The sequence below is a fragment of the Achroia grisella genome, unplaced genomic scaffold, assembly GCF_030625045.1.
Source record: "Achroia grisella isolate CSIRO2021 unplaced genomic scaffold, CSIRO_AGI_Agris_v1 utg359, whole genome shotgun sequence".
Lineage (NCBI taxonomy): Eukaryota > Metazoa > Arthropoda > Insecta > Lepidoptera > Pyralidae > Achroia > Achroia grisella.
This window is the reverse complement of record NW_026712817.1, coordinates 791,123-811,874: the sequence shown is the minus strand read 5'-3', so window position 1 is coordinate 811,874 and position 20,752 is coordinate 791,123. Positions and strand designations below refer to the sequence as shown.

At 34.5% G+C, this 20,752-nt stretch overlaps 1 protein-coding gene across 1 annotated transcript; it reads left to right on the top strand.

The window, feature by feature from the left end:
* Positions 1-18,574: 18,574 nt before the first annotated feature.
* Positions 18,575-19,948, top strand: LOC131843934 (uncharacterized). Its single transcript, XM_059192720.1, has one exon. The coding sequence runs from the start codon at positions 18,575-18,577 to the stop codon at positions 19,946-19,948; it is 1,374 nt and encodes a 457-aa protein (XP_059048703.1).
* The last annotated feature ends 804 nt before the right edge of the window (positions 19,949-20,752 follow it).

Below are 20,752 nucleotides of genomic sequence, written 5' to 3'. Positions count from 1 at the left end.
TTGTACTTATGTTATCTGTGCTTGTACTATATCTTGTACCTTTAAATTAACACGCTCAATTATATAAAATATATCTCCGTTGGTAATTTGGGATTATAAATTGCCTATATTAAGAGAATATTTAAAGTTTTGATATTTTAATACATTCTCACCAGTAAAAATAAAAAGTAATAGGTGGACTTACTGGTTATCGACATATTTATTATTTTTATTAATAATATGTTATCTGTGATAATATTGACTATAGTACAATACACTTATAGCATTTTAATTGCCACAATGGGCGTGTTAAGTTGTCGTTAACGACATCCTATTAATTAAAATACAATGAAACAATTGAGAATGTATGTAGGTTGCCTGTAAAAATGTTAACTTTTAGTCTTCGATCTTTGAATATAATCAAAGATAAGTAATGAAATATATTTAATATTAAGATTAGAAGGTAAGTCAGAACTGAAATCGTAGTATCGGGCTATAAAAACTATTGTGACTCCACAAATGGTCTACGGCTTTATGCATTTGCGATACCTTCCCGCATTATCTCATTATGCTGAATAAAAGGTCTCTGATAAGGTACGGATGGTACGTGCACGGACTGGAAATGTGAGATAACCATTTCTCAATCCTACTTTGAAGTATTATACAACATTTCTAATAGAGAACACGAAAAACTATAATTGAACATAATGCGCGATTAGAGGGAAATATCGTAAAGTAAAAAGAATAGAAGAGAAAAATAAAGTAGATAGATTGGTATACAAAACTCATTAAAAACCTAATCTGATTTGAAAAAAATCTTCAATCAGAAAAACTTTCTTATTGTTGAATAATTCATTAATTTTTTATTAGTATTAGTAGTAGTATTTATACAGTAGTAATAGTATTTAAAAATATTTTACCTTTATAAAATTAGCAAGACTTTATTACATACATAATTATTGTTAAAAAGATATCACAAGAAATCGAAATAATAAATTCTTCTTTTTTAAGGTCGACCATAAGTACAATTTTTCGGTAGTGAAACTACCGAAAAACGAATTTATGAATAATGTGCGGTAATAACACCGCACTGAAGTACGCAAGAGCTCTAGTGTGTTTGCATATATTATTATTTCAATGATTTCGACCTACATATTGTTGAATTCCTCTACATCTACTATTTCAGGGACAATACCGGCGATTTTCATTTGTCATCATTTTCAATAGTTCTCAGTTATTTTACAGATTTTTAATGTAATTTGGTAAACAGATAGATCACATTCTAGATTACCGTAATTTTTATGGTAAATTAGGTATATCAGATAGAGCTTGTTACAAATTATAATCTATTCGTTCTCATCACTGCAGCAATCGGTTTTAAATATAATGTTAGTGGTTAATATCCCAATAAACAAACAATATAAATGTCCTGTATAAGGTTTCCTTGAGTAGCCAGGTTAATGCAAAGAAATACTTACCGGAAATGTATAAAATTAGAGGGCTTTTGGCGGAGTTGCTAATAGGTGCAAAAATGCTATTCCACATAAAATCAACGTCTATGTTTACCACATAAAGGTATTTGTGCTATTAAAATAAAATTGCACGGAAAAACTTTATTTAAACCGATGGGAATAAATTGGTCAGGGTTGTCAGCAGGACAAGGAAGCTCGTACGCTACAATAAAATTTAAAAAAGAGAATCGGATTTTATTGGTATACCAAAACATTGATTAATATTCACTGAAAAAATGTTACAGCAAAATAAGTTGTACTAATTAAATTTATGTATATAGTTGGATATGTAAATAAATATATCTAAAATATTGTTGTTTAGTTTGGCAATTTCTAAAATAACTGTACTAATTTTGTTCAATTTACTTTTTTTCAGTATATGATTGTACAATTACTCTTTTCGGGACGAGGCATGAATACATTATCATTCTTCATAAATGTACAACATTTTTTTAAATATTGACTGATTTCATGCGTAAATTTACCACTATTTTGTTATTTATTATGTACTAGTATTTAAGTAAATAAGTGAAGTTTAGTTCAATACAATTTTTACAACTAATAAATAAATATTATTGTAAACAAATAATATTATAAGGTACTGGTTGTATATTTCTTGACTTTCTTAATTAAATAAAACACATAATTAATAGATAGATATAGTCTTTATTCACCATTTACAAACAAATAGCATACCTGAGGTACAGGTGTATGAAGATTGGAGGTGGCTTAAAAGGTAAAGGTGAATAGGCAACCAACTCAGCATAAAGCCACAGAAAAATCTGAAGCACTGATATTGGCGTAGTAAATTTTACTGTGTTTGTAATTTACCTAAGTTATCAAAATATGTTAAGCCAATATACGAGTTTCATTTATCAAATCAAACGGATTATTTTGTACGCGACATAAAGTTTTAGGGTTGGCAACCCTGAAACTGGTATACTTTTTAATTTAACTCTACAGCGGGCGGTCAGTTACGGGCGCGATATTAAAAACTATTAGGTACTAGGTGTAATATTTCTTGACTTCCTTAATTAAACAAAACCAACATTATTGGACATGCGTAAAGACGTAGACTGTATGAGACTAGTATATCACTTTTATGGTAGAAGAGGCTTTATTGTTGGTAATATTGAAAATATATATATATTTTATCTCTACTTTTTCTTAAAACTATTGCTAATATAACATTAACGGAATAAGATAACATTACATATTCATATTAATATAAATAAGGTTAAACAATGACAATTAAAATTTTTCTTTTCCGCCGGGAAAATTACTCACTTACGGAAAGGTCTGGTTAAAAAATATTAGACGCCAGCCCTGCGGATGCTTACAAATATGTAAGTTTTATTTTATATATTATGTTACTCTGAAATAATGCACATTTTAAACTATAAAAGAATATCTAAAGTCGGTGCAGTGGTGCCTTCGTTTACTATCCTTGTAACGAAATCTGTTCTTATTCTTTACTCTTTTGTAAATAAGTATAGACTTAACATTATTTATTTGTGTCTTTGAGATACTAGAGACTATTTCGACGTTATAGTGTTATAGGTAAGGAAATACGTTATGCTTTATCATAGTAATAACCGAGGAAAATTCATACTACATCATCTAGTCCCAATCTGAATGGAATTTGTACTATAGGTATAAAAGAAGTGATAGAATAAAGAATAGAAGAATAGTGACAGAAATACTTAAACACATTTTTTGTTAATACACAATTAATACTATTATTAATACATGCATAGAAAATAACCAGGTACATAAAAAAATATACTAATGAATAAAAAATATTTATTGTGTGACAGAATTGAACACGCGAATATTCAAAATAAGGCTGTGTGCGAAACGGCTAGACAACTGAGGTCATCGATTTCATTATTTAGATCGTAATTTGTGACTACATTTGGGGTTAATAGTTATATAAATCAAGGGGGTTAATGTGATACAAAAATAGCAACATTTTCAGGAAGCGTTAATTTGAAAACACTGTTAACAAGTTCATGGTTCTTATAAAGTTAAAATTAAGTTAACTATATCCGTTTAAGGTATATGTACACGAGGCAATATACACGAGTAGGTGTCACGGCAGAAAAGTTATGAAAAATTTAAAAAGCTCTTTGGGTCGGATGTCTATAATAATATTGTTATAAGTAACCGACAGGTATAGGATCCATATAGGTACTGGAAATGCTATAAATAATATTATAACACAATGCGACAGTAACTCTTGTCTGTCTGTCTTACATTCACGTCAAAACTATTAGATTGTTGATAAATGTTGTCAGATTTAAATTAAATTTCGTACACAGATAGTCTAGACCCAGGGAAAGGACATAGGCTACTTTTTAATGCAAAAAAGAGGAACTGAAAAATCGTCATTTTTCAAGCTAGAACGATGAAACTTTTTTATTTGGGTTATATTACTGAATAGTTTTATTTATTTGGTCATGGTCACTGTAACATGCAGACGAAGTCGCTGTACGTTAGTTATTTATATATTACATTTTATTTCCATAAAAAAAATAATAATATCATAACTGTTAATAGTTAGGATAGTCAGATTGGACATCAAGATAGACTCAAATGACAATACTTGGTATTCATAAAAATAGATTTTTATATTTACTATGGATTTATTACTTATTATATTTATTGGAATGGCAATGGCCCACTTGATGGTAAATAGTAAATGTCGCCTCTATATCTGAACGGCATGACTCATCAGGTAGTGAATTCTTTGATGGATTTTTATAGTCATATTTCTTTTTTATAATGATGTATACGACTAATCTATATCGCTGTCGTATTAGTCGTATTTTCAGTTATCTCCGTATTTTTCCTCATAAAATCCTCGATATCTCTATTGATGAGTATCATCAGGTACATTAGATATCGAGATATCACTTCACAGAGGTTCCTACTCCTATCCTACTATCCTACCTACGTAGATTACTTTTTAATCACTGTTATAAAATAGTTAGTCAACATACAAGTATATGGTGGGAACATAGATATTCAACATATACCTATGGTGGGAATATAGATAGGCAACATATAAGGTGGGAACATAGATAGTCAACATATATATTAGGAACATAGATAGTCAATGCGACAAACTCAAAGACTCAAATGACTAATTTCGTGCTAGATTTGAATAGACGACCATTTCGTCTAGGTAGGAGTAAAAAACAACCAAGCCACTAACCACTTTATTAGCTTGTCTATTATAACTTATACTCTTAGCAACAAAAAAAATACCATTAAATCATAACTAGATAAAATATTGTTATAATTGAGTCTAAGGAAAATACCTACAGAATAATTTTGTTAATTGCTTTTAGAATGAAGGAAAGTAAGATAATGAAATGGTAGAAACTTTTGATTTTTAATCAAGATTAAAATGTAATAAATTATTTTCTTCAATACGTAAAGCCTTGGAAACAACCCGTTACTTTTATCCTTAAAAAAGAGAAGAGGATCTACCAGTGATTCCAGATAAACTAATTAAGTTCCAAATTAAGACACGTGTTTCTGAATGTTAAGAAATCTCGTAAGAGAGAAAGAGAAGCAAGATTAATTAAAACTAAGAGCAGGCAGCTTACTTAATCCATTATAGTTTGATAATAATAAATAAATAATATACTTTCACGACTCCTTACTCATATGAGGTAGTCAGAGGTATTATTAGTTGGTGGTGAACGTAAGTTGATATCTACGTATTTCTCTCGGTTTGTTGGATTGAACATGACAGTCACTCTACTGCCGTCTCTGTGATTAATTTGAATTGACACGGTGTTTGCATCAACAGAGAGGTAGTCAGAAATAAAAATTAACATACAAAATTTTTATCAAAGGGAGGGCAGTACATCATCAGGCCACCGCGCTCTCCAGTTTTTTTTAATTAATTGTAATGGCAAATAAGCTCATAGCCCCCCTGATGATAGCAACATGTCACATCATCATACGATGCCAATGGCACCACCCATTTGTATGTCCAACCTAGATGTCCTGCCTTTGTACCCTGTAATTTCACTGGCTCGGCCGAAACACATGTTACAAAACCAAACTAGTTAGCGACTAAAATAGGCGACACATAGAAACCCACTCAGCCATTCCTGATTCCATACTAGACAGTTGCAATTACATATTTTTTTGGTCATAACATACATAAAAAAAAGCCAGCTTTATACAAACAATCATAGTTATGAATGTATGTAAATAAAAAGTGTATGTACTGTGCAAGGAATAGAAAACGCCATCGTCGGAAGTAAAGCGGTGTGCTAAACCGCTATACCACCGAGGTCGTATAGGTGCATTTTGTGCTCCAATAACCGATATCCGATCGATCATGAAATTGTTCATTTTTCTGATTAAATACACGCTTCTACTCTCTCCATATTTACAATGGAATAACTGAAAAATATAGTTTTGTTTAAAATCCACTCTTGGTTGTGTAATAAAAAATATTTCTATATACAAACCTAAACCAAACTATAAACCAGGAATACGTTTGCCATATGGCCCTATGATTTCCTTTTTGCTTGTCAATTTTGTTTCGAAGATGACTGGTTGAAATCAAAATTTTTTATGATATTTGAATGTTTATATTTTTTAAAATAATAAACATGATTAAAATAATAAAACTTAGTTAATAATAAATGTATATTTTGTCGGCGATATATCCTCTCGTAAAAATTATTGCAGTGTCTCAAGACATAGGTTTACCACCAACGTATGTTACCAGTGATGACTTGCGACACAGAGACTTGGTCGTTAACTATGGGCCTCACAAATAAGCTCAGAGTCACTCAGAGGTCAATGGAGAGGGCTATGCTAGGAGTGTCTTTGCGTGATATGAAGAGATCCGTAGAAGAACCAGAGTGGCAATGGGTACATAGCTCGTAGGACGGATGGCCTTTGGAGCAGTAAAGTCCTTGAGTGGCAACTACAGATCGGAAGACGGTGGACCAATACTCTTGTCGAGGTCTCTGACAAGGGTTGTAAGCGAGCGCAGGACCGATCGTCGTGGAAACTTTCTAGGAGGGGCCTTTGTTCAGCAGTCGACGTTTTCCGGCGTGAATTGATTATGATGTATATTTTGTGGAAAAAATATTTTCTCCAATATCATTATCAATAGGTCAATCAGGTAAATAACTATATCTGGAAAATCACTGCCCGTGTTTTCTTTAATACCCGTCAACTTGTGCATAACATTTCCAACTGGTTCTTATTTCCAATGGACGAAACATTATACTGGACATAAGTTACGGTGACCTCTTTTCGTGACAGACGAAGTTAATGGTGGTACATCACAGATAATTTATATAAGAAGAGTAGTTGGAGCGACTTATATAAGTAATATCATGTGAAAATAGAAAGAGAAGTAAAAAAATATAAATTATTACACTTAGGTTGGATAATAAATTACTTTTTGTATATTGTGATAATAATTTTTTACTGTAATATTAGAAATTAATAGATAGTCTTGTCATGAGTTTCTTATTATCAATGTAACTATAGCTATACAAGCACTTTCAATGCTATACAAGCCGATAGACAATCTGATGCAACAATGGTCGCCTCTGTACATGAACTACGTACATCTCGTTAATCAACTGCTACCCGCGACCGCGGGGAAAAAAAATATAATATAAAAATTTTACGCTCATAAGCGGTTAATATGTCCTACATGCATAAACGATTATTGTTTTTGAATTTTGACACCATTAATCCATGGCTATCCTATAGCACTAAGATGTCAAACCTCTTGTCCTTAATTTTCACTACGTAATCTGCACTCTACAACCGAATTGCTTACGAAGCAAGGTACTTGGGGGTTACAATAGGTGATACAGGTACCCGCGCAAACTTCATTTTACAGTCTATCTCTGGTGAAATCGCTATATCGTAATATCTAACCAAACTTCATTCTCATAATAACTTCATCCAGTGTTACCCAGCCAGTATTACATCATAATCACCCATAAAGAAACACTATAGTAGTATATCCGCTTATAAATTTCCGTATTACGCTATAATCTATAGATTCTGCATACTATGCAGAATATGTATTCGCAATTCGAGAGATAAATGAATGAACGAATCGTTTGAGAGAATCATAAAATACAGCGTACATAAATATTAATTCTATAAAGTGCGGATGAATAGATTTAACTAATAAATTAAAATAATTTGTCTAAGTAATTAACTATTTATTTGATAACGTTTCCAGTTGCCAACTGATTATCATCGGTTCGCCGCAAGGGATTCGGATCCCAAGTTCACTCATTTGAATTTCATAAGCTTCATAATAACGCGATCTTCGTATGTGATATTGTACTATAAATACATTTAGTATGTACCTACTTTTTAGATGATTTTTCTTCAAAATTTAACATTTAAGTTAACTTGTGTCCCACTGCTGGGAAAAGATTTCCCATTTTTCATACCTCTCGATTATTAGACGGATCATGTTTTGATATAAGTTTGTGTTGGGTTGACCAAAATTATATCGAGAGATTGCCTCGGTAAATTGACACTTGAAAAGCACGCCCCGATTTTGCTATTAGATAAATGATTAGATTGATAACAATCTATCACAGATTTAACCAAAGATGATGGGTGTTTGGATATGAAGTCGCGGATGTGCCCTAACACGACCTCGCGACTTTGACAATAGCGCCCGGTCACCGTGTGGATTTATAGTGGGTAAGAATATACATCTTTTTTGTTTCTCTATCCACCTAAAGGTAGTCTGGAAGAGATTGCTTAGCGATAAGACCGCCTTTTGTATCAGTGTATATTTTCCATTTTAATTGTTTTTTTTTTGTTTTTGTTCTGTAATTGGTGCAATAAAGAGTATAAATAAAAATAAATAAAATAAAAATCTTTTCCCCTTCTACTTTCAGTTGTCTCCTTAGAAGATTTTTTCACTTGATAAAAAAAGGGTATTTGGATGCAATGTATGAAAAAAATCCCAAAACATACTATATAGAGAATGCTAAAGCATCAATTGCTCCTTATATACATTTAGTTCAGTAATATTAAAATCATTATCCTGGTTTTACTAATAAGACTCAATGTAGACATAATTGAATTTTAATTATTTCATTGAAACTTAAAAAATATAATAAAAAAGTGGAATTATAATGCAATATTTGTTAGTGAATCACCGCTGTTGCGTAGTAGTATAAACGTATCTATGACGCAAATAAGTTGTAACTTGTTACAGATTAGTCAACACTGCGTCAATTTTAATAGATAGATAGATAGAATATGCTTTATTGCATTATATAACGATAGAAAATAAGTACAATTAATGAGTAAACTAAACGTATGTGTATAAACAACAAGGCGGCCTTATTGCTAAAGGTATATTTTTTCAAGGCATCTGTTAGGAAGATTTAAAAAACGCGACAGAATGAGCAAAAATCTTCGCAACATTCTGTGGAAAATACATAAAGAAGAAGAAGGGTGACATGCAAAAGGAATAAGTAAAAATAATGATTGAAATAAGAATTAAAATAATGTTAATTATAATAAAATATTCATTTACACCTGTATATATAATACATATAAGTATGTACTTATATTTACATATGTATGTTAATGAAATAATAATCTATCTATCTGTATATATTATGTGTAACACATAATATATATATATATATCTATATAAAAATGAAATGAATAAAATGCTAGACTAAAAGACCAAGTAAATTCAAATAGGTATTGATGTGATGTCTTAGTTGCTATTAATAAATACACGAAAAATAATCGAAAACTCGTAAGTTGCTGTAACTTACGAGTACTACAGCACGACATTACGTCAAAAATCTTTTAAGATTACTGCAAAATATTGTAGTTCACGCATGTTATTCAATTATTAAATGAGAAACAATAATATAGCAATATTGACAATTGGCAGACACTGCGATAAATTGCTGAAAATTAATCACATGACCTAGTTTCATTTGTCATTACGATATTTATATGCACTGGACAAAAACTCTTTGTGTTTATTGCCATAACAACATATTGCACTGTAATTGTGGGGAAGGGTTTGTTAATAATGAAGTGTTACTAATGTCCATATTACTAACTGTAATAAATAAATGAATAATATTAAATTATACTATTATAATGTTTGTGTGCCCTAACTTCATGAATTGTACAAAATATATCAATATAAACCATATTGATATATGTACAAATCATGAATATCTGTGACTGTAAAAGTTATGTAATGCAATGATTATCGAGTCATTTTTTTTATTGAGGGATTTTAGACCTGTTAGCTCGACCTCAACGCTTTTGCGAAATCATTGTTGTTAATTCCTTCAACCTGATTTCATGCTCATCCTATCATGCTCCATTGGTGTTCCAACAGCGTGAACTGTTAGCAAAAGTTGATACACCATATAGTATTTATTAGTATTAAATACAGCACAATATAATTGACGACCTCGGTGGTCTAGCGGTCTAGCACACCGCTTTACGTCCGATGGTCGCGGGTTCGATTCCTCGCACGGCTCTATCTATGTACTTCTATCAGTTGTCTAGTACCCGTAACACAAGCTTTAGCTAGCTTAACTTGGGTCTAGATGGCGCTGTGTGAATTGTCTTGAGATTATTATTATTATTAAAAAAGTAGGTATACAAAATGTACCCGGGATCTTGATTCTTAGCTGAGATTTCGCATCCCGTTTTACCGGGATCTTAAAAATCAAAAGCATAATACCTACTTGTGAATTTTACTAGTTATTTGTAAGACGATATTTAATCAAATTTGCATAGATCTCCCTGAGCAACATTTATAATATTTATCGTTCCTTAAAAGAACGATTCTTAATAATCTTCATAGCCGTAGTAATCCGAAATTCTCTACGTTAATTTCAAATCTACAGAGACTATCCTGCTTTAGTAGAGATATACATAAATCAAGTTACATTACCATATTTTACCTTCAAATAAGGTAATCAAATCATATGATCTGAATTATATTCGGAACTAAACTTTGTTATATCACTAATATCAAGAATCTCCAACGATTACGTGACTCCGTTTAGTTGGTGAAGTAGATTATACGGATATAATTGCGGTAGATAAGTGTTATTCATGTTTGATAGGTCTCTGACATCATAAACGTATTCAATTAGTGTTTTATTATGTTGAGGACTTTATGTATTATTAATATTTACGCCATAGCTTATTCAACGGCCTTAGTGGTCTAGAAGTTTAGCACACCACATTACTGTCGATGGTCGAGGCTTCGATTTCTTGCATAATGCAAATATTTGAATTTATGACTATGGTTGCTTTATTGCTTATTTTCTATATTTTTATAAGTAGAACTTAAAAATATATTTTTAGGAGTTCTATCAATTGTCTAGTATCCATTGTAGGAAAACTCAGGAAGAGTTTGTACAATGGGTACTAAACAATTGGGAACAAACAGTTTGGGACTAGATGGAATTGTTATGGTTTTTTTTTTCTTTTTTCGTTATTTCTTGCGTGAATGGAAGTGTTATTTTTAATGGATAATAATCTTTTGGTATGGTAGGGCCCCGCCTGTACTAACTTACGTAGGCGGTACACCAGTAGAGGATAATGAGATCAGATCAGTTAGTCCATCGACACATCTTTAAAGCTACATGTTAGTTTTTTTATAAATCATCTATTATTACTTTAACTCCACTTCAACTGACAAGTAAAAAGTAACTTAACTCATTTTAAATCAGTCTGCTTGTGTATTATACATATATTGATATATATTTATTTGCATTGAATCTTTGTATACTATATTTTGTGTGCCTAGTACCTACTACACTGACTTACATCTAAAAATAGTGAGTTTAACCGATTCCAAAATAAAATTTTGTATGTCCAATGAAGTCTATTGCTAAAAACTCTATTAAAATCCGTTGCGTAGTTTAAAAGATCTAAGCGAATAGACAGCGGTTGCGACTTTATTTTATACTATGTAAAGATACATATATAGAGTAGGCAGGACAAATGTTGCATTCAGACTACGAGAATTGAGAATGTGTCTGACTACCCCGTCGAAGATAACAGTCGTAACGTGTTCGTAAATTTATAAATTATTATTATACCTATATTCCTTACAGACTATTTTTATCATAATAATGAGCACCATAATAATACCACATAACAAATGAATGCCTTTTCCTCAACTTAAAGATAAATTGGCTTGTTATAACTATACTCATCCCATGAAAAAAGAAAACATATTGCTCTACCCTAAATAATGGGATCAAGCCCATAGCGGGATGTTGATCCCATGAAAAATAGCATGACGACTGATATGACATGTAACACATAATTCTTTCTAAGGGTATTATTTAAGAAAAAAAAATCATCATATATATTTTTTTCATGGATAATAATATTCTTTGTATTGGTATATATCATTGAATTACAATACTTAAAAAGGAGTAATACATGGATGATAACGGAATGGTGTACCCGTGTGCACTAATGGTATACGCTGGCGGGGTACCAGTGGAGGATGACAAGATGAGTATGAGATCAGTTAAACCATCTTGACAAATTTATTAGGAATTTATCATGGTGTCAAAGAGAAACCTGACATGGTGCATTGCTAGCAATGGGATCATCAGTCCACATTACTAAAGATTCCCATGCACTTTCACATGTCTTAAAACAGTAACGAGACATAAACTGTATCTTTGTCTCTTAGATTTAGGATTAATTGTTCACAGAATATGTGGTTAAATCTAGGTGAAATACAATGAAATGAGGTAAGTGTTCAATAATATGGGTTATTTTTTGTTTTTTTTATGTCTTATTATATATACTATGGCAAACTTGTACATAGTACACGTACGTAGGTTCCCTAATAAAATGAAAAATCCAAATGAACTTTATTTAAGAGGTATAGGCTACTAATTAATTTAATTTCACATATTTGTAGGATATACTAACAGAAATGTATATTCAAATAAACTTAACATTAAGCGCTTTTAAATAATTCTGTTTTGATTCCAGACTTATTTGGAAAACAGTCTCACTACAAGAAGAATAGCAAAATATACCTTCTGAGAAATAGAAGTGTCGATTTACCTTTAAACATACAAAATAGAATATTTATATATATAATGTATAATAAACAGGCGACGATAATTTATATTTATTGAAATTTAAATATATATGATACTAATTCCAAATTGAATATGTGGTTTATTGCGGGTTCAATTATCAACACAGGGAAATCATCATCATCTGCTTCTTCCTTATCCCATTTATTTGGGGTCGGCGTAATATGTTTTTCGCTTCCATTCATCCCTGTTCGCAGTCATCGCGTTATTTACTTCCTTTCTTACCATATCATCTTTCACACAATCCATCCATCTCTTTTTTGGCCTAAATTATGGACTAGCTAACTAAAAATAACATATTTTATTACATTTACTTACCTTACATACATACATTTCGTAGTATGAGAAGTAGAATACAACACAAGTAATGGCTAGGGCGTATCCTAGGGTACCAGACACAAGATGTGTCATGAACGATAGAGATCAGTGGAAGTAATACTTCCGACCCCAAATAATGGAATATAGGCAACGCAATGACGATGATTCTGACCTACATATACTTAGCTGATGTTAAGTGCGGTCGCCTATATATATATATATATATATGAATAACACATGAGTCGTCACATTTTATGCCCGTGGTGAATGAGATAGATCGATAGATATTTTTTTTATTTACTAGCTGTATACGAGACTACGTCCTCGTGAAATTTAACTTTATTTTTCTAAAATTAAAGTAGCCTAAGTTACTCCTTATTATATCAGCTACCTGCCAAAAAATGTCCCGTCAAAATCGATCCAGTCATTCAAAGATTAGCCGGAACAAACAGAGAAACAGACAGACAAAAATTGTTAAAAATATTATTTTGGTGTATGTACCGTATTTATATTGATATGCATGTAGTAAAAGACAATTATTTCAATATTACAAACAGACACTCCAATTTTATTTATATGTATAGATAAGGGCACACACATAGGCAAGGCACAGTAATATTAACAAAAAAAATTAAAAGTAGATACACAATTACATTAATCAGTCAACATAATCAAAATATTGTATTTTATCTGTATTGTATTGTACAATACGTCGAAAATACCCAGCCGATACAATCTATCATATTCATGAATACAAATGTTTGTACCATGTGAGGAATCGAACCCGCCACCATCGGAAGTAAGGCAGCGTGCTACCCCTAGACCACCAAGGCCGACAAATTAAAGGGTAGCAGTTATATTAGTAGATTCAAAATGGTTTTAGTGTGATAAAAACAAACCATCCTCGAAATCCATTCTTATCATCTCCAGGGTATCATTCGTCATGCCCTACACAGTCCCTTATTGGAACCGCCTCCCGAACAGGGTCGTTTACAAGGCTCTATCATATACTTACATATAGATGCTTCCTTCCTCAATATTCTGATTAGATTTTAGTAAGTTTGGATCTGCAGCACAACTATTGTACGTAATTATTCTTTAAGTCAATTGTGTCCATTTATTTTAAATTATATTGTAAAATAAAGTATTACAAACGAACTATTTATATTAGTGTTATTTATAGTTATCTGTTTTTTTTTTCGTTATCCTTTTTGGGAAATCAGTGTACCTACTTGTGTGCTTAACAAACAGAATAGTAAAATTAATTTTACTATTCTGTTTGTTAAACGCGCAAAAAATCCCTTTATTTTATACTTATAACTTTCAGTGTAAAATGTAAGCCACGCAAATATAGTTTAGGTGTAGTTTAGATTTTATATTTTACCCTAAAAATATATACTTTCATTATAACAAAATTAGACACACGCACACATACTCACGAATATCACAAAATATTAAACCTTCTTTGAATGAATGATATTGGTGAAACTTTGTGTATAGTAGAAATGTAAACACAAATAGAAGTGCTCAAATATCTTTAAATTAAATCTACTGTGACAAATGGGTTCCATTACTTGTATCTATCTGTCAAAACGGCCAACTTACAGGACCCAGGGACTATCCAGAATAGGTGATATAATGCTGCTCTATATCTTCTTCCCAGGGACAGATTAGATATGTTCCCAACATAGTTATTTCAACCCTGTCAAGAATCTATCCGTTTAAAAAAATAAAAAGACCACTCATTGCTATTTTACCTCTATACATTTGAGTTAAAAAATATTTACCTTTTGTTACCTATTGTCATTGAAGAACAAAAATCTAATATTTTTTATTTTAATATATTAAATATTTCAATTTCTTTTATGAGGAAACACGGGGCCTCTCTTCGTTAATTCTTAAACAGTTGGCTACTCCGCTTAATAGTTAATCCGATCCTACTTCTCATTATATTTGTCTGTTTGTAACGAATAATCACGATAAATCGACTGATTTCTAATATTATTTCACCATTAGAATGCTTCATTATCTCTGAGTAACATAAGCCATGTACATGTATGACTCAAAAACAACAATTTTAATACTGTAACCTAAGGTATAAAAAATTGCCTTTACGTTTATCACACACAATTTAAAAAAATGTCCCACGCTTTGAAGCTACGATGTGCCGATACTGCTTCAATAAAAGTATAATTGATTTATACGGCGCGGCGCAGACATACTGCACTAGTGCAATTACTGAGATCCCTACTTTTTTTTCAAATAAAATACAGCCTTTATGAATAGATAATAATATAATTCATGTAGCTGTCCTGTGCAAGATGTAATATTAAAATGGCCTGTAGAAGAAATAATATTAAAGTGGATTAAGTTTCTTTTGAGTTCATACAATATAAAAAAATACAATGTTACGTTTTCATAACAATACTGACCTGAATAACAGCCTTGTAGTTTCCTATAATTTATTAGCTTTCTAATTCACTGTATTTGCAAAAAATCTTAATTGTAAATCTCTAATAATACATGTAGCAACCTGTATCATATTAATGTTATAAACGCGAAAGTTTGAAAGTATGTTTGTTATTCTTTCACACAATAACTACTGACCGAATTTTAATGAAACTTTATAGTAATATAGCTCATGCATCAGAATAATATATAGGCTAAAATAACAAATAATATTAAAGTGCATTAAGCTTCTTTTGAGTAAAATTAAATTAAATTAATAAATAAAAAAACAGTATTGTCTTTATAATAACATATATACTAACCTAAATAATGCCTTGTAGTATATCAGTGTTTTATGAAATTGTTTTGGCTTTATGACTAACTGTACATACAAATAAATAAATGTAAAAACCCAGTGTGATTCACACAGCAGTATTTATTCCTAAACTAAGCAGAGCTAGTACTATAGGTACTAAACTTCTTCTTTTACCTGGTGTTGCTGACGTACTGGCCATATACTTTTATACTTCATATATTGTATTTTTCTAAAGAATTTTATTATATATTTTTTGTATACAGAACAATATAAAATAAACATTGTGACAGACAACAACATCTGGTGTCAGAACGCGCTGCTTCTGAAGCAGAAATGCGTGCCCAGATAGCAGCACTAAATAGTCGTTCTAGCCGCCGTAGCTCCAGGAACTCAATAGAGAACTGGCTGGACGCTAACTTCGCTACGACATCCAAGAACTGCGCATCAGCCCCGAGAGAAGACATAGCAACAAACTGCGCGCCGGAGACTCAGAAGCCATCCAGTCCACCTGCCATTCCTGCTGCATGCGATGCAGTACCTGCAGGGCCTGCAGTGCCGATGCCCATGGAGGGCCCTCACGGCGCTGCCTTCAAGGCCGTGCCACAGGAGCAGGCGGCCCATAGTGGGCACTTCTCGGCGCACCCCATTGTGACGGACACGTACATACCACAAAACAACACCATAGGCACACATACGCATAATTGTATCACAAATAAAAGCATAGAAAACCACCACACTCTACACCTTGCTCGAGCAGTCGCTGACGTCGCTATAAAAGCGGCCCAATCATCCAAGGTAAGTGCACCGCTCCCACTCTTCGATGGTCGCGCGACGGATTGGCTTATATTTAAAAAGTCATATGATGAGTCCAGCCCGGCGCTAACCAACGGAGAACTTGGCGAGGCTCAATGCTAGTCTCCGTGGGGCCGCGCGCGATCACGTAGCTATACTGCTAGCGGCCACGCGCGACCCTCATGAGGTCATTCATGCTCTTGAGGTATTCTTTGCTAGACCCGAATTCATAATACTTTCAGAGATCTCGGCAATGCGAGCTCTCCCAAAAATAAGTAATAATGAGAGCATGAAGGAACTCAATCTTTTTGCTTGCAAAGTACGCAGATGCACGGAAGTCGTGCGACTGCTCAACCGACCAGAGTATTTGGCGTCACCCGATTTGGCCAACGAGATTTTAACAAAATTTACGCCATTACTTAGGATCCGTTGGGCAGACTATGCAGCAAGCAAAGAGACTCTGGGCAAGTTTCGACTCGAACTACTGTCCGAATTTCTTATGCTCGAGGCGGAATTACGTGTTCGGTATGGAACCTATTCTGAACAAGTAAAGCCCGAACCGCCCAAACGTCAATGTCATCCACTGACGTTATGTCATAGTACCATAGACAAAGTTGCTATTTGTCCTTATTGCTCAAAGTCTCACGACATTGAAACGTGCAAAGAGTTTAGTTTAGCTACAGTAGAAGATCGATGGAAGTGGGTCATTGCTAACAAAGTCTGTTACAAATGCCTCCAAAGCAATCCCCATTTCTTTCGCCGCTGTACGCTTAAGCATTGTCAGGTGAAAGGGTGTAAGAGTAGATTAAGCCATAACTCCCTACTCCACAGAACCACCTCACCAACAAAGACTCAAAACGACACAAGTCCATCGAGTGACGATACAGCGCCGAGCACAGTAGCCCTAAAAGTACTTTCGATACTTTTGCCTTGCTAGATGATGGCTCTACAGCCACCCTATTAGACTCGTCAGTAGCGTCCGCCATAGGTGCAAAGGGACGAAGAAGCCATATTAAGATCGATGGTATAGGAGGTATGTCAACTGAGTCCGATATATCCCTAGTCGACATCACAATCAAGGGACGTTATAGTACGGAGTGGCATTCTTTAGAAAATGTTCGTTCTATTCCTAACCTGAACCTTGGTCCACAACATATTGATCGCGAGTTTGTTAAAGGTTTACATTATTTATCTGATTTGGTCGATTTTATATGTTATGAACATGCTAAACCGATGCTTTTAATTGGTATCGACAACTGGAACCTCACCCTGCCCACAGAGATCCGCCAGAGCTCTAAGTCTCAGCCTGTAGCCGGTCTCACCCCTCTTGGTTGGGTCCTTTTCGGTTTCAGCTCGAGTAAAACCAAACCAATCGAGTTCGTAAACCATACCATTTCCATAACTGTAAATCCGTCAAACAGCTATGAATCGTTAGAAAATCTCGTAAAAGAAGATTACAAACTAGATTCTATAGGCATTGTAGCTAAAGATTATCGCACCCCTACTGAGCAAAGAGCGTTAGATTTACTAGAGTCCACCACTACTCGTCTTCCTTCAGGGCGATTTGAAACAGGTCTCCTATGGCGAGACAACTTAAAAGATGTCCCCAATAATTATAAACTTGCCTTGTCCCGCTTTAAAAGCCTAGAACGAAAACTCATAGGTGATAAGTCGCTTGCAGAATCATATAGGCAACAGATAAATGCCAACATTGTCAAGGGTTACGCAGAAATATGCACAGAACCTGCAGACCCCTCCAAAATCACTTGGTATCTGCCACATTTCGGCGTCGTACACCCACAAAAAAAGAAACTTAGGGTTGTACACGACGCAGCAGCCACTTTTGAAGGTGTTAGCCTCAATTCTATGCTTTTAGCAGGTCCCGATTTACTGTAACCTCTGTTAGCAATCCTGATGCGTTTTCGTGAAGGCCACATCGCTCTCAACGGCGATATTCGGGAAATGTTTCCCCAAATTAAAATCCGGAAGGAGGACAGAGACGCTCAACGTTCAACGTTCTGTGGCGTAATGAACCATCCCAACCGATTTTGGAATACAGGATGTCGTCGATGATTTTCGGTGCGGTCTCCAGTCCGTGCACAGCTCTCTACCTGAAAAATAAAAACGCATTAGATCATAAAAAAGAATTTCCGATGGTCGTAGATGCTGTAGTTAACAACCACTACATGGACGATTACCTGGGTAGCGTCGACTCTGCAGATGAAGCAGCTCGTCTCGTAGCTGATATTGTAGAAGTCCACTCTCGCGCAGGTTTCGAGATGAGAAATTGGGCCTCTAATTCTAAAGAAGCTCTTACCTTGATTCCTCGAGATCTATGTGCCACAAACATCTTAGAGGTAAATCTCGCAAACAATGCTCCAAACCATAAAATTCTCGGAGTGTCTTGGAACATCGTTGATGACTCTCTAGGCCTTTTGCGAAGTTTACCCCCTATCCATGAGTCTTCTAAGTGGACTAAGCGCCATGTCCTATCATTACTAATGCAAGTATATGACCCTCTAGGCTTGTTGGCTCCTATTGTCATAAGAGGTCGAATTCTTTTTCAACAAACCTGGAGGCTCGGTATCAACTGGGACGATCACTTACCATCCGAAATTCTATTAAAATGGAAACATTGGTTTGAGCACCTATCAAATCTCCGCCAAACTTCTATTCCACGCTGCTACACAACATGTGAGTGGACGGAAAAACAACTCCATGTCTTTGCTGATGCTAGCGAATACGCATACTCCTGTGTAGCGTATTGGCGTTTCATAACGCCCAACGATTGCAAAATAAGCCTTATTGGTGGAAAAGCGAGGTTAGCTCCTCTAAAGCCAGCCTCCATACCTAGATTAGAGCTCCTGGCGGCTCTGATCGCTGCTCGTTTTTGTAAATATTTAATAGAGGCTCATAAACATAAGCCTGTCAAAATTTTCCTTTGGTCAGATTCTTTGACAGTTCTCAAATGGCTTCGTAGCGATGCTCGCAATTTTAAAGTATTCGTTTCACATCGGGTTGGAGAAATTTTAGAACTCACAGACATTTCTTGTTGGAAATATGTTCCAACTCATCTGAATGTTGCTGACGACGCTACGAGGCCACAATCAAAATTCGAAATTTCACGATGGTTCTCCGGGCCACCCTTTCTATTACTCGGTCAAAATGAATGGCCTGAGGAACCTTCCACAAATGTGCGACTAGGCCCCGAAGAAATGAAATGTGATCGCGAGCTAGTTGCACTAACAACAGATAGTTCTCCGGAACTATCGCCAGTAGTAGCTAATCACTGTCGTTTCAGTAATTGGTTACGTCTAGTTCGCGCTACAGCTACTGTTGCTCTCGCTGCTAGGTTTTTTATACATTTATTGTTTCGTAAGATAGGGAATAGGGTTGACGAAGCCCTTCTCGACGGCTACAAGCCTCAGATCTAGTCGCATCAGAACTCTGCTTACTCTTGCATTCCCAACTAGACTCCTTTGGAGAAGAACGTCGCCTTATTAAAGCCGAAAAGCCCTTGCCCTATAGAAGTCGTTTGAGACGGCTAGCTGTCACCTTGGACGATTCCCAAATATTAAAATTAGCAGGGAGGACAATAGCCTGTGCGGGCTCAATCACCACAAGCAACCCCATTCTGCTCGCGGCAAGCATCCCATCGTGAAACTTCTAATAAAATACCATCACAACAGAGCAGCACATGCGAACACAGAATTAATTGTCAACGAATTACGGCAGAACTATTTCGTCTTCGGTATACGTCCAGCCGTAAAGAAAGTCGCTAACGAATGCATGATGTGTCACCTTCGTAAAAGAACCCACCGACCCCATCTTTCGGTGATCTACTTGCAGAACGGATGGCTCATAGCGTACGCTCATTCTCCTTTGTTGGTCTGGATTATTTCGGGCCAGTTATTGTATCCATTGGCCGACGAACCGAAAAAACGCTATGTGGCACTCTTCACTTGCCTGACAGTACTAGCGCTATCCACCTAGAAATTGTTGGCAGCTTATCCTCGTATGCGGCAATCATGGCTCTACGTCGCTTTATATCAAGGCGTGGATGCCCAATTAAAATTTACTCAGACAACGGGACAGCCTTCGTCGGAGCAAATAATATACTGAAGCAACTCTACCATGACGACGTAGTCAATGATGCTGCCAATAAAAGGATCCAGTGGCACTTCATTCCACCTGGGGCACCCTTTATGGGCGGATGTTGGGAGAGGCTGGTCCGAAGC

What these genes read in the sequence shown, in the direction of transcription:
- LOC131843934 (XM_059192720.1), top strand. Translation starts at nt 18,575, where the DNA reads ATGTCGTCGATGATTTTCGGTGCGGTCTCCAGTCCGTGCACAGCTCTC.